The sequence below is a fragment of the Triplophysa rosa genome, linkage group LG23 (genome assembly GCF_024868665.1).
Source record: "Triplophysa rosa linkage group LG23, Trosa_1v2, whole genome shotgun sequence".
NCBI classification, from domain to species: Eukaryota; Metazoa; Chordata; class Actinopteri; order Cypriniformes; family Nemacheilidae; genus Triplophysa; species Triplophysa rosa.
The window spans coordinates 14500062-14526411 of NC_079912.1; the positions used below are offsets into that span (position 1 = coordinate 14500062).

The window sequence follows — 26350 nt, forward strand, 5'->3', positions numbered from 1 at the left end:
CGAACACAGTCCCATTCCAAACAGCATCACTGTTGTGCTCAGATCTAAAATTGTGAGATTTAAACCCACACATGAATATTGTAAATGACTACACAGAGTGTAGGGAGGTTAATATTAAACATTCCCATCTGAAATGTTCTGACCTAAGAAATCAAGAATCGTACTGGCAGGGTATATATTTAGTTATTTATTGATATCAGAGCAACAATGCAAGATCCTTTGAAATATGGGATCCTTTATCAATATTCTTTGTTCTAAAGCTTAATACTAACAATAAGCACTCTGCATTCATGTTTTGTAGGCAGATTTGTGTGTGGAAGCCGGAGTAATTGTAACAGATGTTGAATGATTAAATTAGCAGTTGCGGGCTGCTCGAATATTCATGTCGCGTTGAGAACGCGTACCATTACGAGCAAACCCCATCGAAGACTGCTTGCATGCTTTTGTTTGCATCACGTAAGGGCGCAAACCTCTCCAAGACTTTCTAGGTGAGAACGATTCCTTCTGCTGGGTTTTCTTCTGCTTTTCTTCCTTCAGCTGGGAAGGACGATTCCTTGAGACATCTTCAATGCTTAATACGCCCGTTTAAAACATTTTCACATGGCTGTTAGCTCTGAGGTTCATGAAAGTTTAAGACACAGATTCTTAGTGATGGCATGGGAAGCATCTCGTACAGCAGAAAGGCACGCCCTGGAGAAAGGTACATCACACCTATCTGCTCCAGATGCCCCCGTCAGCACGTGTGAAATCCCACACGGGATTTGTAAAGTAAGAAATTTGCTTCTGAGGACTTGTGCAAATAGAATTTGAAACGAGACAAAAGAAGAGAAACACCAAAATGTAACAAATGCATGCCATTGTATCATTATTTTATGAATGACAGTAAGCAAAATTACATTTTATAATTGCATCTGCTTCCTAAATGTACAGTACATTGTATACATGGAAAAGTCATGAAATTTTGAGACACCGTGTGTTATTGAAAATAATGTATCTTCTTGGTAATCCACATTGGACTCATGGTGACATCTAGTGGTTAAAGACTAAAACTGCAGTTGAGTTGCATCAGTCGAGCTAAATGGCTTCATTGTGGTTATACTACTTCAGAATCTATCCTTCATGTCAGAAAAAAACTAAAAGGCAAAATGTTGAACATTTATGACCTTTACATGATCATTTAAAATAAATACATAGATAAACACATGTAACAAATAAATAACAGATCATTTACATTTAGGAACTAGGCAACAAGAAAGAAACCACAATAGAGCTCAGTTGTTTTGAGCAAAATGACGTCTCCCGTTTCGCAGGAAAACGTCTACTGATCTCTTCCATGTTATTTAACAGTGGCCTTATGCCAAGATACAAAAGTTTGCAAATGTATACAAAACCTCCGAGATTTACATAAACTCATCAAATCCAACCCAATTATCTGAGCTACTGTATACAGATTGATTTAATTGTTCTGTATGTCTGAATTCTTGTCTTAGAAACGTTTGATACAATGTTGATACTTGTATTAAACGAAATGCAGACCTCCAATAATTTTTTTGAGCATTTCTGCGCTGGGTGTTTGCACATATGGGATATTGTAATGTAAGTAGAACAAGTTTGCTTATTTGCAAAGTATATTGCATAAACAGTGACTGCAAAGTGTAATGCAATCAACTGCGAGAAAAATAAATTTGCAGAAGATGGTATGAAAAAGCAACTTTTGATCTAAATGTTAAACGCATAAAATCAATTTAACTGTCGCGTTTGTTTATCAACTTTTAAACTGCCATTTGCGCTATTAGTAAATCCTCTCCATTATTTTTTTTTTTACTAAAGATACGTTTTACAAAATACAAGCATCGGACTAGTTTGTGTATTTTTTAGTTTTGTGGACAAGAGTCTGTCTATCTCAAACTCCTCCTCGCGCTGCAGGTAGCAGGTGGAGCGTGGAAAGACAGTATTGTGAAATTCACACACTTGCTATTATCTGGTTAAGTAACAGATATCATGTTCATCTTCAAACAGAAAAATACCCTCTTTCTTACATGCAGAATGTTGAGGTGTATTAGAGAAGAGCGGAAAAGGCTGCGGATTTAGACAGGTTTGTGTGGCTGTTGTTTTCCTCTCGATTTGCATACACTTTCTGGATGTTTTGTTAGCAGACCTAAATGTGGACCAAAGCAGAAAGGCTGTTCTTTTTTAGCCTTTGATTAAGCGATAAGCATTCAAAACACAATAGTCGTGTGACAGGTGCTCACTCACTCACTGCTCAGGACCCACAGACGCGCCGGTGAGGACTTTATTTTTACGCCTAAAAGCGTAATCTTTGTTGGTCGTATTACTGTCAAAAATGGGCAATTACAAAAACGCTATTCTATCATCGTATTCTTTCACCTTTTATGATATAATTAGTGTACTCTGCATTTGGCTTAGCCTATTGAATGTTGTAAATCATTGTATTTACTAATATTTTGTTAAGAGATACGTGGGTGAGTTTTGTCAGTATTATATGGAATCAATGCAGTTGGTAGCAGGCTTGTCTTGTTGTGGTTGGTGGTGCAAGAAGCTTCATGGCTTTACTGTTACAATATAATGGTATATACGTACAGTAGATAGTACTATAACTATAGTGTACTATGAAGTAATTTTTTAACTTACAAATATTGACTATGTTGTTATTATGTTAATTTTCCTACATTTATTTAACACAATGTACGCTACTGTAAACAAACAATATATGCAAGACTTCATCAAACACATTTTAAACACATATTAAACTTTTAAATTCTGTGTTTAAACATTTTAGGAGCAGCTAGTTAGATACTTGAGACTTGAATATAGTTGCTTATATAAATGTAAATGTGACCCTGCGAAATCCAGGCTAAGGTTTTATAATGTAATTCAAAGTTTAAGCTCTAAATTCAATGAGCTTTGACATGGCCTTACTCGGTGGATATTAAAGACATCCAGGTTGTATTTTCACACAACGTTCTTTAGGATGATTTTATGTAGAAAACAGTAAATCACAAGAAAAACATGATTTTGGGGGTTGTTTTTACAGGCAGGGTCACAAATGTTTTACTGAATTTGAGATGTCAAGTTGATCTTTAATAATTGTGGTCAATGACATTTGACTGTTTTAAATAAAAGGAAAGTAACATTCACATGAATGTAATTTGAGTTTGAAATCAGAAATATATTTTTATATAGAAAGATAATATGTATTACATGTAAATATACTTTGTACCTTTGTGAATGCATGTATTCATATTTCAGATTCAACAGTAAAGATTCCCCCAAATAATGATTACAGGTAGTAAAGAAGTACAATTTCTTAAGTATTTTTGCCATGCTTAATATAGTCCTTTCTAAAAAATTCCCAAAATATCAGTACATTTCTAAAACAAAACAAAGCGCCAAACAAAACACACTTAATGCAACAAGAAAGTGTCGTTTTCCTGATCTGACTGTCGCCAGCTTGGGTGAGAAATATTTGCATTTTTCTCTCTTAGAGCGTCTTAGAAGAGTTGACACGTCTTATATCGTAATGTGTGTTGGCACTTGATGTTTAAATGGGGCGGACCTCATGACCACCACAATGGCTGCAGATTTATTGGCCAACAGAAGAACGACCTTACGGACTTCAAGGAGCAGATGGAGCAGGACGGACAGATCTGAACTTGGTGAGATTTTGAATCCTAACACAAATGGATATCTAAGATGTTTGTCTTTAGGATTTTGTGCTAGTACATGAGTTTATGCATGGATAGGTTGACTTGAAACAAAGCTGAGGAAGCTTCAGTTCAGACAGTTTTTTTTCTGTCTGAACAAGAGCGAATGGATTAGTCAAATGTGGTTAGTGTTAGCCAATGTTGGACAAATTGTAATCCCATGGGCCGTGCAGACCTCAGGTCTGGCATATTTCATAGAACATGCAAAGCGATTCAGAGAACGCCACCTCTTTTGAACTGCACCTCTTTATTCCCACCGATTCTCTCGTCGATCTAGATCTTTCTCATCACACCCGTCGTCTATGAATCGGTTTGTCTTTGTATATCAATGGAGGTCTTTAATGCTTGCTCTGTATTGTTTTAAACAGAAACTTTTAACGAAGACATCGTACAGAACTGGCTTACGTCAATCTACAAGTAAGAGCCGAATCTCATAAATGTACAGGTCTGTTTCACTCTGGCTTCATTTAGGATGGCCATAAAATCTTTGTTGACGGTTTTGACCTTTTTTTCATTGTGATCTGTAAAGCTTTTCCTTGTAGTGACGTGGTAATACAATGTAAATTCTTTGTTTAGGGAAGAAACAAAACCAGAGGTTGCCCTGGAGACGACAGGTAAGGTTATTACTGCATTTGCAAAAACAAAAAGTCCTTTGATGTTCAGTTAAAGGGGTTTAGTTTAGAAGCCATTGGATAAAATGTGGTCCTATAGAAGGAAATTCATTAGATTTGTGTATTTTTATAGCATAGTTTCTAGTTTACATATGTAGGTTAACAGACTAAAGTTGGATAAATCATTTTCCATCCCTGTTTAATCCCAGAGCATGTAAATGTTGTGTTTATATTATTAACACGATCTGTTTGGTAAACAGTCTGGTTTAGTTTTTTGTTTCATCACTAAACCAGCAGGTGATCCGACTGTATTGGTTTTACATTTCGCTATTTAAATACTGTATTGTAAACAACGTCGATTTGCTTTCAGCGAAAACCGTAAGGGAAACTGACAGCAAAGATGATGACCTGGCATTGGGAGTGGAAGGTAAGCATTCTTTATTTTATAATATTGGGTTTGGTCACACCGAAACACAAGCAAGTTGCATCTCAGAATAGTTCAAATGATTTAGAAGGACCGTGCTAATCCAGTATTTTAAACACGGCAAACCTTTCCATACCTTCTAACACAAACACCAGCGGAGTGTGAGACATTCCAGCCCCGGCTGTCTCCTGCTTCGGGGCACAACTTGTTCAAAGTGTGCCACAAATCATTTGTAGAAACATCTGCTTCTGTGTGGTTTCCAATCAAGCGAAACAGATAAGGAGTAGATAAAGCAGGGAAATATGTGCTGTTTATCAGAAAGCGATTTACCCAAGTAGGACATGTTCCTGGATCCTTCTTGGACCCGAGACAACTTTCCTGTCAGTGTAGTATTTTATGGCGGACGTTTCAAGGACGTTGTGATACTCCTGTGAATTAAAATGAAGAGAATAGTTTGGATTATAGGTTTGGACCAATAATGGATGTTTGAGTTGGTACCTGCTTCTTGTGTTTTTAAAAGAAAATATAGATATTAAGATTGTCATGATTTACCCACCCTCATGCCGTTCCAAACTCTGATGACTTCCTTTAAAGGGATAGTTTGGCCATTTACTGCCATAGGGAAAATAAATGCCACGGGAGTCAATGGGGGATGAGATCTGTTTGGTTGCTGACATTCTTCCAAATATCTTCCTTTGTGTTTAGCAAGTTTTGAACAACCCGAGTGTGAGCAAATGATGATAGAATTGGATCCCTTTAAACGTAACACAACAGCATTTGGATTTGTAATGACGTGAGGTTGAGTAATGACTAAATTTTCATTTTTTGGCTGAGCTGTTCCTTTAAGCGCACACACTGAGGCTGTAGGGAAATTTACTGAGGTTTACCTACGAGCTTTCGTTTAGACCAGGCGTCCTTTCGCCTCAGTACACGGGACATTCAACAGCTTCCTAAACTTTTAATACGTAATTTAAAATGTCTCAATATAGTGTTTACTTTGCCCATCCGCACTTGTTTTCTTGCCATCTTCTTTATGAGGTTTGCTGTTATATTTTGGCTCTTGTCTGTTATCATCCACCTCTCTTTGGAAAATGTTGCTTACCTCCTCTAAATCTCTGCTTCCCATTCCGTCAGTCAGATTTGGTCAGTCAGACACGCCTCTTGTAATGTGGTGCTTTGGTTTCGTAACACAGTGGCAATGGACGCTACAGAATGGAATAGATTGTTACTCTTTGGAATCTGCTACGATTTAAAAAATGATTGCTTGGACAGTATTAGCTTTCCTTTCTGGACCAGCTTGTGCTTATAAGAAGACATCAAGACCCGACACGTCCCTGACAGCATGCCAAAGTCTTCTGTAGAGTTGTTTATGAGAACATCAACATGACAAAGAAGAATATTTACCTAATATAGCTACCGTACAACCGTCCGGAGGTGTTTAATTGAAAGCGGAGCTGTTTTCCATCTTTAAATGACCTCCTCTTTTCTTTTCCTGTGTTTGACGCAGCATCTTTATATGGTAAACGCTCCTTCAGGACTGTACGCGAGTTTCTGAGGTAAGAACTCGACTGGTCTTCTTGCTTTGCTTCATGCTATGTTTAACTTTTGCAAAAATGAAAAACTGTCATCATTACTCACCCTCAGGTTGTTTCTAACCTGTATACATTTCTTTGTTCCAATGAACACAGAGAAAGATATTTGGAAGAATGTTAGCCATTTTCAGTTCTGGGACATCATCCACTACCATAGTAGGAAAAAAATGTATTTTTTTGTTCTGTTGAACACAAAATAAGATATTTTGAAGAATTTAGGAAAACTTCTTCCTACTATGGTAGTCAATGATGTTCTTATACAGGTATGAAATTACATGAGTGTGAGTAAATCATTTTTGGATGAACTATCCCTTTAATTATAGTCAGCGATATTACACTTTGACGATTTTAGTGTTTGGAAAACCCAATGTAAAACATACGGTTATGGTGTGTATATAGATGTATATGCGTGTATATACAGTATATATATATATATATGTGTGAGTGTATATAATATGTGATGAAGTCATGAAGGCACGAATATGTATATCTATGTGAGCTGTGGGTCTCTAATTTGGACACCTGTCAGCAACCCGAGTCACATTTCCCATGCAAATTCTTATCTGGTGGCGTTCACCTGCTGTCTCATGGGCTGCTGGGCTGGTTTGCATGAGGTGGAATGTCGCTGATGGAGAGAAGAGCGATTCCAGGAGTGACTGTAGGGATGTGGAGTGTTGAGTGGAAACTAGGGGATAGGTCAGCAGTGTTTAATCACGTCTCGGGGTCCTCCTCCTAAAACTTTCCGATGTCACATACAGGTCGTCTCAAGATCTTCCTGCTCTGTGCAGGTGGAACAGCTTTGCATCTGCTTTCTCGACGCAATCTGAAGTCAGGTCAGGACCACCTTCACCCCCCACCCCATCCATAATAATTATCTTAAATATATCGATGCTGTCCTTCGGAAAACGTGTATGTCCAAATTAGCTTTTTTTCAGGAAATGAACTACTTCTTAAACGATTAAATAGCGTGTTGTCAAAGTTGACAAGCACTTACTTTTTATTGGTTAGATATTTGCAAAACCCAAAGGGTGACTGTAGCGAGGAAGGTGGGACGAGAGCCGTGGGGCAGGAAGGCGGGGCCGGTGGCGTGAGTGATAATGAGTATCAGCTGTACGCCACCGGCCCCGCCTTCCTGCCCCACGGCTCTCGTCCCACCTTCCTCGCTACAGTGACTAATAATAATGATTTATGACAAAAAAATAAAAGTCATGAAGTATGGAGATACAAGGTTTCAGAAGGACAGCGGCGATGTATTTGTGTCTACACGTGTTATGCCTTTATTGACTAAAATAAAAATATCGAATGACTTATGACTTGATATCTCAAGGATTCTGTTTAAATTCTATTTTGTTTACATTTACCAATACCAACGCTACTTCAATAATGTTTTCATAGTTTGTCTGTGTAGCCTTTATATTCAAAATTGTAATATTTTGTTAAAAAATAAACTTTTCAACTAATTTTCTGTATTGTAAAGTATCTATCAGACCCAGATTATTTCTTTAAAGTCCCCGTGAACCGGAATCTGCAACCGTTTTTACTTCCATATTCTGACACATTTCCGAGTGAAAAGGAAATTCAAAGGAGACAATTAGTGGGCGTGGCTTGCGTTTTTCACTGCGAATTGATTGGATGTGTAAAAACAGCTGTTGCGTTGATTTTGAAATGAAACTGGCAGCAGACTGACAGTTGAAGGGGAGGAGTTAACGGATGCTCCGCCCAAGCCGCTAGTTTACGTCATTTCAGATGGATCGTCACTACAGGACGGAAGTGCATTTTCAGATTTTAACTGAAGAATATGAGGGCACGTGAATTTAAAAAAGAAAATGACCCACATTGATAAGCTATTTACTATAAACGCTGTAATATTTCATGAAAAAATAAGAATTGTCATTTTTAATTTCACTGGGACTTTAAACCACAGAGTTTGTCTCATTTTTCTGCACGCTTCAAAGGGGGCAGGGCTTAACGTGCACGTCCAAATTGCTTTGAAGATATTAATTCAAGTGTTTTTCTTACACAGCGTTATGGATGTGTTGAACATGATGAAGGACGACCCTGAAGAATTCCTGCTGGATTTGGGGTTCGGCATTGATGAGCCTGACATCACGGGAAGAATTCCGGCACGATTCCTCAGTTACCAATCCAATGCCCGTGGCATCAGCTTCCAGCTGTTTCTGGATGCTCAGCAAAGCCGAATTGACATCGAAAACCCAGACGTCAGGAGTGAGCAACCAGTTTGCAGAATATAGGAGCTAGTCTGACCTCTATATCCATCGATCTTTTCAGTAAAAGTGGTTTAAATTGAACGTTTCTTAAATTGGGGGAGGTGCAGAACTACACATTGTTCAAATTGACCTCAATACCTTAGCCGTTGGATGACTAGTAAACGATCGTAACCATGAAAACACACTTTTTCTAAAGATTAAAATTTGACATTCATTTCCTGTACAGTATGTTGAAGGTCTGATAAGCGAGCCAAATGTTTTTTGAAACTTCATCTCTCTTCCTCTATCTGTTTCCAGGTCGGTTTAGACAGCTCGAAGTTCTCCAGCAGGTCACCACAACGTTCTCCAATCTGGTCGGTGCTCAGGGTTCAGACCCATCTTTCTCCCAGACGGAGGCACGTGAAAGAAGAAAGCGTGTGGCCACCATTCTGCGTAGGGCTGCCAAGAAGACCCTCAGACAAGAGCGAACGTCACAGGCCAAGCCTTCTTCCGCAACCTCGGCTCAGTCCGATCCAGAATCCTTAGTAGATAAAAGAATCCCTCCAAAACGCAGCAAAGTGTCTGACAGCAGCAGTGTCTCTCCTCTAAAAGAAGAGCACGGCGTTAGTTCGGAGCCTGTTGTGAGAGTAACAACAGACCGGTTGAAACTTGACTCGGTCCCATCGTCCGTGGGAAAGGGGACGCGAGAGCCCTTGGAATCGTTCGAGCTGGAGGAGGTGAAGTGTAGTGGATCTGCTGTGACATCGTCCCTGTGTAGGTCCACGTTGCTCCGTTTCTAACGTTGATCTGTCTTCTCCCAGATTCAGAGTGTAGATGAGGGAAGTGTTCTGGGGAAATGCAGCGGTCCTGTGGATCCTGGAGGTCTGTGCTGTTGATTTTAAGATGACTGAAAGGGATAGTTCACCAAAAATGAAAAGTCTTTCATCATCACTCACCCTCATATCAATTCAAACTTTATTCAGACTTTATTCTTCTGCAGAACACAAAAGAAGATATTTTGAAGAACGTTTGTCATCAAACAGCATTGGCCCCCATTGACTTCCATTGTATGGACGCAAAAATCGTATTTTGTGTTCTATGGAAAAAAGCTTTTTTTTGGGCGAACTATCTCTTAAAAGATATCGTTTTATTTGCATGAGAAGTAAATGTTTTCTTTTTAAAGTCACCGTGTGGATTCAAATAAGTTACATGCAACAATTTCCATCTTAGATATTATGCAAATGAGACTCATGAGATTGTTCAAACACTGTCATGCGTTCAGTTTGCGTTACGGCCACGAATAGTTCAAACTTCCGACCTATCACTACAACAACATGTTTATTTAGTCTGAATAAGACGCTTCAGTGTTCTTTTGAAGGACTGGTGATAATAGCTCTTGGTTCTGTGTAGGTGGACTTTTGGACTCTCAGGTGATGAGAACGAACAGCTGTCAGTCTGACAGCAGCGGCTTTTTAGAAGAACCGTTCATACCTGCCCTGCTTCATCACAACAGCCCTGGATCTGAGCTCAGGAAGGTGAGATATGCGTTCTTCAATACATTTAACAGAGGGTGTGTGCCATCAAACAGTTTTGAATCTGTGCTTTCTTTTATAATTTAGGCTTTTAGCATTTAAGAATACCATATCATTCATGATAGCTAGTGTACTTTCAATGGTAAGATACTCAGATGTATAGTAGCTTGGGATGATTTGCTCACATTTATTTAGTGTAAAGCTGCTTTGCAACAATTCAACATTGTAAAAAGCGCTATAGACATACTTTTGAATTGAATTAGACAAGTAGACCAAACTTGGCTATAAATAGTCAGTTTTCGAAGTGTTAGTATCAGATTGTACTGTATATAAACATCTGTCGCTGTTGCTGTATTTATAAAAAAAGTAAATATTATAACATATCTTGTGTGTGACTTCCTTCAGAAAACTAAAAAAATAACATTTACGGCAGTGCATCTTCACCTTTGTACTTTAAGGCTCCCTTAAGAAACAAAAATATATGGGAATATACTGGAAAATATAATGCAAGATATTAAATAAAATATTTCCATATTGGAACCAAGTGATTATAGTTTTCAAGATATGAAAAGTGGCAATTCCTTATGTATTGTTCAACATATTTTGATATTGTAATATATGAACATTGTATTATTCTATGTATTTTCAAACATATAAGATGATTTAATATATTGTCAGTTAATGTATAGAAAAATATATTTTCTTTGCATAAAGGGTGTTGTCCACTTACAATTGTTATTATATATAATATTCTACCTAAAGATGTATATTTGTTATATATTGAAATATGTATATAAAAAATCTAAAATAAATATAATAAATATATATTGTTATATATTTTAGATTTTTGGGCCCTTTAGATTATTTTAATGCTAGTTTTGTATTATTTCAAATATTTTTAAGTCATTTGAGGCCCCCTAGTTGGCCATTTAAAAGACATTTATTACTTACTTTGGTGTATTTATGAATATCTGATATTGTTTTGCAGAGGCTGAATGGCATTTCACAAGACGATACAAAAAGCCGGCAAAAGAACTCGGTACACACAAAGGAACATGCCGTAGAACCACACAGAACCACAGAGAACCACAGTCACACCGACTCCTCCACATCACCCTCTATCAACAGTGTTCTGGGAAAAGAAAACTCTGGAAGTATTCACAACATAGTGGACTCGCACACTGTTCTGGGAACAGCAGACTCGGACTCGGGCCAGACGGAAAGAATACTGACTGAAAAGAGAAATTCAGATTCTTCGTCACCAGATATTAGTCAAATGAACAGTAATGGTGTTTACACACTAGCATACTTCGTTCAGATGGATCCTGTGAGTTATCCGATGGAAATTCGTGACAGACTACAAACCCCCGATCAGCGTTTTTATACTCAAAGCACATCCCTTTTTGAGGAACTACAATCTGCTGAGACAAACTACTCTCCGGCTGTTCCGGGAACCATTGTGGAGAATAGGGTGACCACTCATGAGGCATGTGAGCCGGTTGTGTCCTCAGAAACCGCAGTCTCCGATCACATACCAGAATCACAGTATCAAACCGACCGTGCTGTCGGACTCAATTCCCCCACGGCGCTCAAATGCAGAAGAGAATCTTTCTCCAGGAGGTCCTGGTCTGATGTCTTCATTGACAATGACTCTGGAGTTGAGCGAACGCCCACCACATATTCTCCTTTTACATCTGTGGAGACCTCCACTCCTTACTTGTGGAACTCTATGGAGCGTTCTAGAGATGTCAGATGTTTGCACGTGCGGTCCATGTCTCTGGATACGGGGTTGTCTTATGAGGAGGAAGACCGCAGGTGGGAGTGCACGCTGTGGGCAGGGACGCAGCGATGCTTTTACTGCGGGTCTCCGGTCAGATACAATAACAGCTGGGCAAAAATTCAACCTGAGCTGCCGTCTGATCTGCCTGTGAGTGATTCACACCATTCATTTATAAGGTGCTGTGTGTCATTTTTTAAGATGATCTATTGATAGAAATGCAATATAGTATATATAACTATGTCGTCTGAGGTGTAAAAACAGCCTTACAGAATGAAGCGTTATGTTTTATTACCTTAGAATGAGCTATTTCTATCTACATACGCCGCGGGTCCCCTTGCATGGAAGTCGCCATGTTGTTTCTACAGTAGCCCTAAATGGACAAACTGCTCTGCAGAACGCATTTCGTAAATACATGATCTCATCTGGAAAAGACGCGAAAACATGATGACATCTTAGTACTGTGTCAGCCGTTATCCTATCTGCAAGCTATATTTAACATAGCCTTGATAATATTTTACCAAATGTAGATTTGTGTGTTTTGTTTCGTTTCTCTCTTTAAAAGTTCATGAACCTGCAGTATTTCGTTTGCTGTCCTAACCACGGTTAGTTGTATAGTTTAATTGTTGTTATTTTTAACTATCATTATAATTGTATTCTCTCTGCTGACCATGACCCTCTCAGATAGAGACCCTATCAAACATGCAACCAGTGTTGGCCAAGTTACTCTGAAAAAGTAATGAATTACTAGTTACTAATTATTACATATTCAATAGTGTAGTTAGATTACTGTACAAATTACTCTCTCCAAAAAGTATTTAATTACTTATTACTAATTACTTTCTATATCCCATATCAACCTTGATTAGTTAAGTGAATCAAGGATAGACATGAAACGGCTCTTTTAATTCATTCAAATAAATAATATAAAACTACATAAAGTAGTATTATTAACTGACCAAAGTACTAATAATGTGAGAATGATACATTAAAGCATGGATTTTGAATCCACTTTTGCACACAGTATTTCGTTTAATTACATCAGAAGTAACTGTAGTTAAATTACAGAAAAATGAGAGTAATCCCTTACTTTACTTTTTCAAGGGAAAAGTAATTAAGTTACAGTAACTAATTACTAAGTAACTAGTTACACCCAACACTCCATACAACCCACTTTTCAGGTTTTGACAAACCAAAAAACAACTTGTTCACAACTACACTAGTATCTTTCTCCTGGTTTTAAGAACAAATTACGATTAAACATGTTCTATTCTTGGACAAACTCTTGTACCTCGTCCTCTTCAGTCTGTGAGATTAAAAGCTGCATGCGAGAGGCTTACAGTATGTTTAATGAGGCTCATTGGAATTTGAATACTTCATTTGCATGCGTAATGGAAAATACTAGAACGCGTCGACCACTTCAGAATCTTCACACCCTTTAAACACAGACGCACACAACTAAACCTCTGTAGCTCACATCCTCGCTCGAAAACACTCAAGTGAAGCTCTGCATTTAGAGGTCAGAAGTCCCAGATCGACCAAAAAACCTGCTTGCGATCATTTACCCCAAAATCTCAATTCCCCAAAGTCTTCTGTGGAACACAAAAGGATGATATTTTGAGAAATGTCTGTGTGGTTATGTGCTCATAGAATGGAAGTCAATGCGGGTCCGTGTTGTTTGCTTACCGACGTTCTTCAAAATATCTTCTTTTGTGTTTGAAGAAGAAAGTCACACAGGTTTATATTGACACAAGGGTTAAGTAAATGAAATATATTCTTCTCTGTTCTCAGTACTCTCTGAACGAGCTAGAAGACATGATGAAGTGCATGAGAAAGTTTCGGACGGTTTTGACTGAAATTGAATTGAGGCTAGATGAGGAGCAGGCGTCTGTGCTCGGCACTCTTTCAGAGTCCTACAGGTGAATTTTGGGTCTGCATGGATGTTGTCGTGTTGTTTTAACAGTGCTGTTAAAGTTTCGGTGTTTGAAGTTGAGCTTGTGTTTCAGCGAGGAAGTGGAAGATGTTTTGAGGCTTCGAGCGGCTGTCAAAGAGGAAGCCGGCGTGCTGGAACAGCAGTTATCTGATTTGGTTCATCACTATGACGACAGCATCAAAATAGTACAAAAATGACGTATACGGTTAATGAATCTTTCTCATACAGCAGTAGTGGGTTTGCTTCAACCTTGTGCTGTTGTGTTGCAGAAGCTGAATCGACTCTTGGACGAACAGTCTCAGCTGTGTTCCCAGCTGCGGATCGTTCCTTCTGACCCACCTGGTCCAGAACCCGCCTCCACCAGGAGCGTCGCTGTCCAGTGCTGTCTGATCCCTGTGATGTCCAGCCCACAGAGATGTTGCCATCATCACTGCACATGTCACACACATCAGAGGACATGGCAGGACCCTCACAGGTCCCCCTATCAAACCCAGTGGGATTCAAACTACAAGCCGGACCAGTTGGACTTTGTAGCCTTTATTAAAAGTGTAAGTTCTCGGACCGTCTTTGACAAAATAATAATGACTTAATGTTTATTAAAGTGTTCATTAGAGATGTAACGATATTATCGATATCATGTTATCGCAATAGCAAAATTGTGTAGATATTATCGTGGTCACATGACTGGATGAAACAGTAGGTCTTCCGGGCCTAACATAAAGTTGGAAAAAATAATAGATGTTACCTTTGTCAAGGTCCATCTGGTGCAATTCTTTTATTTTATAGTAATAGAAAGACACGTTTCCAAGTCATCGTTTGCCATTTTAATTAGTGCAATAAATACCGTACCGTGGACTTCATACCGAGGTATTACCTACAGTGAGATTTTGATATCGTTACATCCCTAGTGTTAATTGTGCGTTTTTATCTTTCAGTTGAAAAATTCATTGCAGCTGTCTCTGAAAAGTACCTCGTTGGAATAAGGTATGTGATTTTTTTGAAAACGTGTTTAACGTTTGGAATCTAAAAGAGGTTATTTTCAACTTAAAGATCCCCAAAATTCATAAACTCATATTCTTTTCCTATGACCAATGTTATATATGGTTGGGTATTTTAAACCCTCTTCCTAAGAGAGTCAAGGTTATAGTAGTTTACTAAATGTACAAAACTAAACTAAGGCATTTTTTAAAACATATTAAAACATTTCTGTGAATTAAAATAAAAATAAAATGCCTAAATCTATAATAAATCTGCCTAAACATATCTGGAAAAATAAAATAAAAACATAATCCAAAATGTATAAAATAGAAATAAACTTATATAGCAAAATAAAAATAAACGAATAAATAATAAAATGACAAAGCGCATAACAGAAACAAAATTGCTAAAAATTGAACAAAATAACTATTTGAAAACTAAAAATGTGAATAAAAATATAAAACTGAAAACAAAACTATTTTTCTGAGAGAGAATGTACAGTATATACAGTATATGTATCTATAATGTGTATGAATCTGAATAACAGTTAACACACATGGATTAAAAGCCACAAAACTTTGAATTTAATTTCATGGACTTTTTCACATTTATATCAAAATTTATCATATTTGTCTCTCGTCTTATTTTTTTTAGTAATGCAGCGACACACTGTGACGTCCTGCAGATTCCTGCCAATCTCTGAAGTGTTAGGAAGTGCTGACTCCCGAGTTCAAGACTAATAAAGAATGATGTGTAAACTGTCTAGATGAATTCATGTCTATACGTATCTTCTCTGACGCAGCACAAGCCCCCCACAATGACCACCCGGCAGCTTCACTCTCCCTCTTATTCTTTACCTCTGTTTGTCGTCATGTGTAATGAAGCACTTCACTGTCACGCTGTGTGTTGACCGTATAAGGAAGCAGCTGCTCTCCTGACCGACCAGAGTGTTTCACATCCCTCAGAGCCAATCCTGCTGCTTCCTGTTGGATCCTTGATCTCATGCCTCTTCCAGTGTTTCAGAGACGTTCACATACATGTATATTTGATGTTCCTGGAGAATCCAGGAGATACATATACAATAGCGTGGCTTGTTTTCAGTTTTATTGCCATCAGAACTGATATTTTGGTACCACCATAGGGAAACCCCCTACAATAAATAAACTGATGAACTTTATGAATGATCGATTGTTAAATTGTTACATTGAATCCTATGGTAAATGTTATTTGTTACTTTACAAACTTTAGAAAATGAACCATGTTTTTTTTTTGTAGTACAATCATGGTTAGTTTTCGTAAGAGATGGTTACAGCCAAGTTTTCATTGTTACGGAGTTTAACATTAAGTGTTATTTTAATTAAACCTTGTCAATTCTGTAAAGTACATTTTGGTTGTTTTTTTCCTGCATATCTTGTTATAAATTGAACATCATGATGCCTTGACTTTTTCAAAAAATATATTTTGTACAATGAGATTTCAGTCCTGTTGCAGAACAAAATGCTTGAAATGAAACCGGATAAAAACATGGCTAATAATGGTCCTCAACTCGATTAATCGCTTACAAAAAAAAAGTTTGTGTTTACATAATATACAGTATGTCTGTGTACTGTGAATGTTCATTTTGAAAATATAAACACATACACATACATGTATACATATTTAGGTAATATTTACATGTATTTATTTATATTTACCAATCATTTAAATTATACATCAATGTATATACATTTTTATATTTTTCTTAAATATACAGTATGCATGTATGTGTTTTTATATTTTCAAAATGAACATGCACAGTACACAGACATACTGTATATTATGTAAACACAAACTTTTATTCTGGAAGCGATTAATCGCTTTGTGTGCACTTATGATGTTGTTTCCCAAATATGATGTACATTTAATAACACTTCCATCAACAGTGTGACTAAATTCACTATCTGTAATTGATCTTATAATTATATCAATACTACGTCATGGCAAAACAAACTAGACTGTTCTGGGCACGTTTCCTTATCACTCATTGGGTACGCATGTGTAGTTTAAGTCCTGTATAACAGGACTTGCGTTCAATGAATAATAGAAAAATATGAAAACCACTTCACATGCACTCCATACACACTCAACACAGGAGGAGGAAACAAAACTCACATCAGAGGTGAATAGAAAGACATCAAAGCATCTCAGCCAACAATGCATCCACATTATTTTCCTTCAATATTAATATTATTCATTTACTCTCAAGCTTTGGATGGGTCGTAAATATTGGTTATTGCTAAGGCAAACATGTTTCTTTATTATGTGGTATTTATTAATTTATTTTAGATAGGCTGAACCACATTTCCGTGCGTCCATCAAAAACAAATGATCACATTGAGAACATTGTCTAGTACGTCATTTCTGTGTGCAAACTGCTGCTAAAATGGTTGGAGTTCATTTGATGACCTCGATGACGGAATGATAGACACACCACAAGGACCTCGGTCACCGTGACAACCGCCTCTAATGGAGACAGAATTAGAGGAGACCCCTCCTCCTGCAGTACATAACCCCTCTCTCTCATCTGGTCTGCACTCTCTCTCGCTCTCGAGCTTTCTGATGCACTGAGGTAAGGCCTTCCTCTTTAGGTTTTCATACTAACATGAATTTCATCTTTGAATTCAAACTTGAATAATAAAGCACTTTAGTGAATGTTTGCTTGGTTACAGACATTTAATTTGTGGAAAGTTTTTTGTGGCATGTAATTGTTTGTATTCACTGTGCATGTTTTCTATTTAAAGCACAAGCAAAATGGATTTGTGTAAAGTGCGTGTAAAATCATTCTTACTTTAAAATGTAATATTTTACCATGTATATAGACATTTACTGTAAGTAACACTTTACAATAAGGTTGTATATGTTAACATTGAACTTACAATGACTCCTACACCATTTATTATTCTTAGTTCATGTTAATTTCAGCATTTACTAAAACAATTTTTAAAATATATTGTTGAAACTGTTAACGATAGTTATTTCATGCACTAACAAACATTTGCATTGACATAACTAACATTTACAAATATTACTAAATGCTGAAAAGCTATTATGCTCATTGTTGGTTCATTTCTGTTGATGCGTTTAACTGATGTTAACAATATAACCTTATCGTAAAGTAGTACTGAAATCTGCAATGCATATTTCATAAATGAAGCCCATTGTGTGTAAATAGTTGTATAAATAAATACATAAATAAATTATAGTAGAATGTCTTCATGGGGCAACCGATTTTTGTCAATTTATTTTCTTTATTATTTTATTTTCTTTATTTAGTTATTATGGCTAAACATAAAAAATACAATTTACTTGGAATAAGCATAAATAGCATATTATTAAATAATTTTCTCAGTACAAAAACATTTAGCCAAATTTTATTTTTTGGTATTTTGTAGTAAGGTCTATAAATATGCCTTCCAGTAAATAAAGCAGAGCCTTTGTCATGTGTCTGAGTGTGTGTGTGTGTGTGTGTACTGAACACGAGCTGTTATCTGATATGTGAACAGACCGTGCAGAGCATGTCCACAGGCTGTGTGAGGTCACTCTCAGACAAAGCCGAACACACGCTCACCATGCACGAGCATCTCTGTAAGTACTGCTCGGTTTGCCACTCAAACTCTGTTTTTATATATATCCTATATATATATATACTGTATGTATGTGTGTGAGATGTTTTAGATTCACTTGAGAAATAAATGTTGATAGTGAAAGGGCTGTTTTTGTGCAGATGGGAATGCAGACATGGACAACCAGAAGCTCAGCTCCGAGGAGCATCAGCAAGACAAACTGACGCAGAAGAAACCTCGCAGGAAAGACACTCCTGTCCTCAACAGCCCTCCGCTCATACCAGGCAAGACTTCAGTTTCTCACTGTACCATGAGCCTGTCTTACTTACGGTCTCTCTTTGTCTCCACACGTCTCAGTTCTTTGCGTTTGTCTTTCACAGGCGTGAGATTGATGAAAACAGAAGCTCGGATGATTCATCAGGAGGAGGAAGAGAAGGAGATGAAAAAATAGATGTGTTTTAGGTCTTAAAAGCTTTTGTTCTCATTTTTGTCATCGTGTCATGTCTGATTGCTTTATTAATGCAGGTCTCGCAGGTATATTTTGCATAGTCGTCATCATTGCTGTAATGTAGAAACACAACTTGCACTGAAGTTAAACACTTCCTTTTAATCACAACACAAACATTGCGACGCTGACGCTTGTACAATGCAAATGAATTTGCAAATTCATGTCTTACAGAGCAGAGATGATTCAGTCAGTCTCTGGCAAGCTGTGAAAGCTGTATTTTCTGTATGTTGTATGTGTTGTGCAGGTGTATCGGTGTTTGATATGTACAGCAGGTATAGTAACTGGTTATATTTGGTATATGCATAAAGAGAACTGTTTTTGGACTGTTTGATTTCTTGTGATGTGATTTTCATGATAATATTACCCAATTCCCTGTAGCACAAACATAATTCTCAATACTGTAATGTGAAGAAATATCTGCATCAAGCATTTGTTGTGTTGAATTTATGCTAAATAAATAACTATAAATAAGCATTTAAATAAATCCTTCTGTCACAGCACAAAATAAAGATTTATATATAAATACTGTAATAAAATAAACGAGAATCACTATTAAAATAGATAAGATGCAAATACACTGCACTGAAAAAAAACTAGTTGGATTTACTTAATTTTTGTTTTTTGTTTGTTTTAAGTCAATTTAAAGTAAAGATTAAGGAAATTTACTACAAAAACAGTAAATTAACAAAGTTTTTTTTCAGTGTGTACTATTTTTCTGTTTTAATTTTTTAAGTACAATCAAATTGGCTTTACAAGTCATTTATCTAACTGTTTTAAATTTTGACAAATTTTAAGTTGCAGTAACTTATAAAAATTTAAGTTGAAGTTACAGTATGCAAACCCATTTATGGTATGTGAGGGGTGTGCGAGATTTACCCAACTATTGCAGTATTTAAAACAGACAGGTGCTGAGCTCAGATGAGGTCACCTGCCCCATCTCAGAGAGATGCTCTGGAGATGTCTGGCTTTGCTGCGGGGGTCAGCGGGCCTGTTGTCCTCTCTCTGCGGGCGGGACGGTAAGTAGGAGTTGGCACAGTAACTGGGTTTCTTACTGTATCGGACCAAGTGGTATTTGCGCCGAGTGGGGCCTGCAAAACAACAGCAAAATCTGTATGAAGATATGCTTCAGAAGCAGCGTGATAGTTTCATTTTGAAACACATACACAACACAGGTCCCAAATAAAGACTCGAACTCATCATCTGAGCCCTTTGAGTAAAGATTTATTGTCACAAAAGTGCAATTACGGACAAGCATGATCACATGACCACACCTGCTGTATGAGTTGACATTTTCATTTAAAAATTAAAAACTTAAATTCAACATTAACAGAAATATTTGTTGGAAGAAATTATTAAAAACAATATTATGGCGAAAGATGCTTTGGGAATTAAAAATTGGAGGTTTTAAAAAAATCTGGCAAGTTTTGATTGCAGTGGCGCAAGATATCCACCAGATGGCAGCACAGCATTAGAAATTATATGTTGCTTTATGTCCTGATCCAAGTTTTCATTGTTTTCAGTTTATAAAGTATTTGACTAACAGAAAATGTTGTTTTGTGCCAGAGAAATGACTTCAAATTCACACAAAAAATTTTGACAAAAACATAAAGTCCGACAGACACATATACTAAACTGAGTTGGACACATAAGTTACTACAAAGCAGAGAAACAGACACATTAAGGCAGATCTCATTGTGCCATATCTACGCTTGTCAACTTCACTACAGCATTTCATCTACAGGATCTCACATTCCGGGTCCAAACATGCGATTGAAAAGATAAAGGACAAAAATCGAAAAACATTCAATCTAAAAGTAGAACAGTAAATGGAGTCAACTTTAAATGTACAGATTTCGCCAACTTTCTTCTCTGCTGGTGGAAAATGATCACAAAAGCCTGTGCACAAATAAGCAAAACCATTCCAGCGAAACAACAATGATGAAGTACGTTTGATATAAACAAAACTTTGACACAAGCACATTAAAAAAGAAAAAAAATGTTTCGTGACCCATTACAGACTCAAGAAAGGACAACAACCAAATCATGATGGAAGATCGACAGAAACTTTCTCTGAATATTCTATTTTACGTAATGAATTCACAACAATCATGAATTAATAAAAGATTTAAGGCAACAATGCATCTTTCCATCTTCTCATTAAAAGTATGCATGTATAATGGCTTCCTATGACCTTCAGTTAACTGATGAACAAACATTATTTATCATTTTCTTTGGTTGAGGCATTTACACAAGAGACATTTACACGAAGACTGTGTTGGCTATTTCTATCAGCCTATTGACAAGGAGGCCTTTACCTATTTACTGTTCTTTACCATTTGTGTATCTTACAGATTGTATAATAGTAACTACGAGTGCACACTTTCAAAAGATGGACGCCACAGTTTTCTCTAAAGTTCATTAAGGCAGACAATCTAGATTCGATTTGGGACATAAATACCTCAGCAGGACATGATATCTTTCTTTACACACATGCTGTGTGCAAGCTCAAATTAAATACACTACTTCTTAATTCGTCAAACTGAACAGCAAAAATAAACTCCCTTCACAGCTGGATTATAATTTTCCTCCCTAAAAGTATCATATATTGTTACTAAGCCTATATTGTTCATACCAAATTTAAGAAAAGACAATTCTTATAAACAACACTTCATAAATAATGTCATCTTTTATATACATTAAAATACAAAAATAGAAGAAATTTCAAAATACAACCTAGTGTCAAAAAAAATACATTTACTACACTTTGATAAGCCAATAATGTTTGAAGGGGTTTGAGAGAAAGCAGAGTTGGCCAAAAAAATGAGTAGGCCTATTATATGATCATGTCAGACGGAAACCTTGTATCTCCATTTTTCATGATTTTTATTTTCATAAATCATTCATATTGGTCAGCTTTCATGTTTGCTTGTGGATTTATATAATATTCACTTATTATTCAACCAATAAAAAGAGCTTGTCACCTCTGACAAAACGGTGTTAGATTATTGAAAAAATGCAGATTCTTTTTCTAAGTGCCAGTTTTGGAGATACAAAGTTTCACTCCAACAGTGATTAATATATAACATAAACAGCCATTTCAGTGTTTTCTAATCAAATGTAGCATTTATACAATTATATTATATATATTATAAATCATATGTATTCTTATACAGTATATACGAATATTTAAATAACTCAATTTTGACAAAAATGTCAGATAGAACCTTATTATTCTGAGGTGGCGATATATCATTACAATAATATATATATATGTATATTCAGCTGATATACTCTTTGCTGTGTCATTTACAGTAACATCATTTGAATGGTTACAGTCGAAATTGGGGTATTTTATGAACTAATAAAACAAATTATTTTTATGAATTAGTTCAAATCGTCTCTGATTGAAGTGACATTGGCAAAGGATATTGGCAAAGAATTACTGATCACTGTTCTAAGGTTCAAACCCTCGATCACTTACATACGGTTTGAAGAAGCTCCTGACTGGCGTTTGTACAGATTACACACACACACATTAAAACATGTACAGTCTCATAGACACAAAAAACAGGATGACAACAACATCAAAACTACTACTACAAACAAACACTTAACAAACAATACTAATAATGCGCAAAATAAGAGGTGAACAGACAGAGTTCTGTAGACATTCTTTGGATGCTGTAATGACAGTCTGTGATCTGGCTGTATTATGAAGGAACTGAAGATTTCTGAGGTTCTTCTGTAGATGCGTCTGATGTTTGTGAAGGTTTGGCGCTTTCAAACCACTTCCACATACACGGGCACACAGTATATTATGTTGTACGTGTCCATTTGTGTGAAAGCCAAAGTCTCTGTTCTTGAATGCAGACTTGTGCATCTCTGACCCAACACCAGGTTCGCAAGTGAGGTCATGAAATCCTCAGTCAAACACGAATTAAAGAGAAACAACGTCCCTCAGAGAAAGACAGAAACGTTAACTTTTCAGAGAAAAAGAAAACAGATGAATAATGAAAGAAAGTAACCACCAGGTGACAGCACAGAGCAGGGTTTCTAGTTTGCATCAGGCGCGGACCGGTGTGGAGGGGAGCTCCCGCGCTCCTCTTCTGAGTCTGCAGAGGAGAGCAGATGTTTAGAGCTCGTGTTCTACAGCTCTGACGGATGTGTGATGGGGGAATGACATGTGACGTGACGAGGAATCATGGAAAAATGATTTAGGATGAACCGATGTATTTAAGCATGTTGTTATTGTTAGCATGTTTGGTGAGATATTCCTTTAAGCAGAGAAAACCAAAGAAAACACAAAATGAAAGATAAAAGGAAACGCACAGATTTTTGACATGTGGCCATGCTCGGATGAGAAGAAATCAATCTAAAGTGGCCGAGTCCCAATTCGCTTTTACAGTCAATAGTATTTGAGATTAAAGGATTAAAGTGTCCGAAATTATTTGGCCCCCATACGACCTGCAACAGCCCGTCAAACCGTTTTTGCCCAAATTGTCGTTTTACTATTTTATCGAAATTGTGTAAATTGTAAAAGTGGTTCAATCGCACAGGAATTCATAACTTTTCTATGAGTTAACAAAATCGTATGATTTCGCATGATCTTATTCGTTCCTTTTAGTACAATTTGCTTTCGTCCTGGTGACGTAAGGTTTACGGGTGTGGTTAGGGGATGGGCTTCAATATTGCTTTTCTCTAAGAATCGTACGTTTTTGTACAATTCACATCATACGAATTCATACAAATTAGCCACTTCGTAAAATAGCTACGAATTCTCGCGAGATCAGGTTGGATGGTTTTAGGCAACACGCGCAGCAGACGTTCGTGTTTTATAAACAAGTCTCTCAATCTTTTTATTTAATTTCTTTGTTGCGTCACATCTGGTCAGGTCATCGCTCCGGCGCACCGCTTACGTTTTATACGTATCAGGACTCTACGAATTGGGATTCAGTCAGTGAGTGATGCTGACAGCAGTTAAAGCAATGATGTTGTTACCGTCTGATTTCTTGCTTTCACTGTCGGCACTGTCAGGAGAGTTCAGGTCTTCATTCCCTGACATTCAGATGAGACACGGGTCACTGATTTAGGCTTAGCCCGATAAGAGCAACAATAGACAAAAAACAAACAAAACAAAACATTTTCCTCGCTACATACGGTTTACTTTTAGTACTCACTGCCGCAGTAGTCATTAAACGATAGTATGTAAATGTGTGCACCACACAGATTAGATAAATTGTAGTAAACTACACCTACAAACCACAACAGGCTACATTTAAGAGTACATTACTGATAGATACGATGCAGCAGGTAGTGCACTTGTAGTGTACATTGCACTCTATTTGCCATCAAGCACACAACACACTATACAACATAGCCCACAGTAAAAACTACAAAACACACCATACAGATAAGTCCACTACACGCTTATAAAAACAAAGCCATATCGAAAATTGATATTCAAGATTTTGCTGTTAATACCGTTTGGTTACAAAAACACATCAGAGAAAATAAATAGTGCATTGAACAAACAAAGTAAAGTTTAGTGATCGACAGAGACATTGGTCATACTGAGATTATCAACATACATATTATGAGACAATTATGAGAAATGATATTTTTCAATTTACTAGGTGAAAACTGCAAAAAATAAATTCAAATATACCATTTATAAATATACAAGTATATACTGTATTATACGTAAAAATATTACTCCCCGTTAAAAAAAACATTTCGTTCACGGTTACATATGCGTTCAAACTATATAACAGGTCTGCACGATAAATCGCTCTAACTACTTCTTCTGCGGCGTATATTTGGGGTTTCTGCGCAAGAGCGCCCTCTGGCTTTCAGATGCAGCAGCATTTAACCGTACTTCACTGCCAAACTGCGCAACAAAAAAGAAAATCGCAGAATCTCCAAATCGCGTGCGGTTTTATCGTGCAGCCCTACTATATAATAAAAGTTGTGTGAAAGTTTTTAATGGATCATAGTTTAACGGAGCTTTCTGTCACTCACAGTTGTGTGCTCGCTGACTGTTGTCCGTGTTGCTGCTCGTCTCGGGCTCTTTGGCATCCGATCCCGGATCTTTATTTCCCTCTTGCTCTCTGGGCTGCAGTTCTGCGGGTTCAGCATCACCTAACGTAGCGTTGTCGTCTTGAGTCTTTGAATCTTTCTCATCTGTGCCTTTGTCTTGCCTCTTGTCCTGTAATTTGTCCGATGAGTCCGTGTTGTTTTGGTCTTTGTCCTGTGTTTTAGTGTTGTTCCCTATTTCTGAAGTGTCACTGCTCTGCGTCTCCGTAGGATTGTTTGTCTTCTGTTTCTCCTCCATCTCATCCTGTTTGGCCTTTTCTTCTAGATCTAAAATCAGAGTTCAACAGTTGTCAATGTAATGCAATTGTAAGAAGACATCAGCTGTCAAGTCACTTCAGTCGTGAATAAATATTTTAACACACTTGATGTACGAAATCTGTGCTGAAAAAAGACATGGTGTTACTTCATGAGCATTCATGTTTTTATGTTATTCTGTTTTTGTGCATAAGCTGCTACATCAGTGCTAGGGTGTTGTGGGTGGTTGTCTATAGAAATAAACTACTGACAATTGTGTGTGTTTGTGTACCTTTAGCGGCCTGTGCTTTCCATGTTTCTCTGTTTTTGAGCACCTGATCATTCCAGGTGCTCCTGAAGGACTTAAAGTCAAGGGCGTTTACAGGGCAGTTGGTGGAAGTGCCGCCTTCAGAACCCGTGCTTCTCACGCCGGACCGTTTACTGTCTGATGGGATGTTATTCAGACTGCACAGAAAGAAAGGGCTTCGTTCATGTTTGTCTATGGTTAATGTGGTTATACCTCACTTTTAAGAGTCATGTCATTATTTTCAAGTCAATGAAGGATCTAGTGACTGTAAGATAGATGTGAGGTTCACAAGCTTTAGCGCGGGGAAGATTATTTAGAATGTATTGCACGGCTTCAGAGTACGTGCAATATGAATCATATGTAGCCTACTACTCATAATGACCAAACCTTTTTATTTCAGGTGAACGCAAGCCTTACACACCATCTGCAAAAATCATTTTGACTCGTCTCACCGTTTTTGTAAACAAAATGTAATAAAAGTCTAAAGGGTAATGCATTTGAGGGGTTTTAAAAGCAAAAACGTGCAGCTCTGTACAAACGCAAACGTCTAAATTTGCTTTTAGTAATGGGACCGTTGTTCATTTCACATGGATGAATTCATCATTTTGTCAACAGCTTTCTGGTATCCATGCAAATATAACACTAGTGAAGTTATCATGCTTGACTGGATAGAATTATTGCTTTTTTGATCACTTAAATTTTTAAGTTAGTAATGTAGATAAAAACATAATGTCATGCCTATACCAAAAAAGGCATATTTAATTACCAGAACAATGCATCATCAAGTGAATTAGCTACTGTATGCACATACTCATATTTTTTCTAAC

At 37.1% G+C, this 26350-nt stretch overlaps 3 protein-coding genes across 8 annotated transcripts in view; 2 read left to right on the plus strand and 1 right to left on the minus strand.

Moving 5' to 3' along the window:
• Positions 1 to 1960: 1960 nt before the first annotated feature.
• On the plus strand, positions 1961 to 16162 carry itprid1 (ITPR interacting domain containing 1). Of its 3 annotated transcripts, none has more exons than XM_057323361.1 (17): positions 1961 to 2095; positions 3507 to 3677; positions 4094 to 4142; positions 4302 to 4339; positions 4707 to 4763; positions 6268 to 6316; positions 7111 to 7185; positions 8376 to 8578; positions 8878 to 9296; positions 9381 to 9441; positions 9970 to 10094; positions 11080 to 12018; positions 13660 to 13787; positions 13875 to 13986; positions 14071 to 14349; positions 14737 to 14785; positions 15434 to 16162. In XM_057323361.1, the coding sequence occupies exons 2-16, from the start codon at positions 3581 to 3583 to the stop codon at positions 14782 to 14784; spliced, it is 2679 nt and encodes an 892-aa protein (XP_057179344.1). In that variant the 5' UTR covers positions 1961 to 2095; positions 3507 to 3580; the 3' UTR covers position 14785; positions 15434 to 16162. The 3 variants fall into 3 exon arrangements, with proteins under 3 accessions (XP_057179344.1, XP_057179346.1, XP_057179345.1); XM_057323362.1 differs by lacking the exon at positions 1961 to 2095 and adding an exon at positions 2108 to 2284; XM_057323363.1 differs by lacking the exon at positions 9381 to 9441 and having other exon boundaries at positions 8878 to 9333.
• A 1177-nt stretch (positions 16163 to 17339) lies between these two features.
• ppp1r17 (protein phosphatase 1 regulatory subunit 17) lies at positions 17340 to 19430 on the plus strand. Its single transcript, XM_057323014.1, has 4 exons — positions 17340 to 17387; positions 18322 to 18403; positions 18543 to 18665; positions 18762 to 19430. The coding sequence occupies exons 2-4, from the start codon at positions 18334 to 18336 to the stop codon at positions 18830 to 18832; spliced, it is 264 nt and encodes an 87-aa protein (XP_057178997.1). The 5' UTR covers positions 17340 to 17387; positions 18322 to 18333; the 3' UTR covers positions 18833 to 19430.
• A 100-nt stretch (positions 19431 to 19530) lies between these two features.
• The window catches only part of pde1ca (phosphodiesterase 1C, calmodulin-dependent a), a 68936-nt gene continuing 62116 nt past the window's right edge, over positions 19531 to 26350 (minus strand). Inside the window, exons 15-19 of one of the 4 annotated variants that reach the window (XM_057323012.1) lie at positions 25509 to 25681; positions 24908 to 25249; positions 23888 to 23944; positions 22918 to 23001; positions 19862 to 19977 (exon numbers count right to left, since the gene is read on the minus strand). In XM_057323012.1, the coding sequence (XP_057178995.1) occupies positions 22943 to 23001; positions 23888 to 23944; positions 24908 to 25249; positions 25509 to 25681 (631 nt within the window). In that variant the 3' untranslated portion in view covers positions 19862 to 19977; positions 22918 to 22942. Of the gene's footprint in view, positions 19978 to 22048; positions 23002 to 23887; positions 23945 to 24907; positions 25250 to 25508; positions 25682 to 26350 lie in introns of those variants that run through there. The other 3 variants (XM_057323011.1, XM_057323010.1, XM_057323013.1) reach the window with 3 other exon arrangements.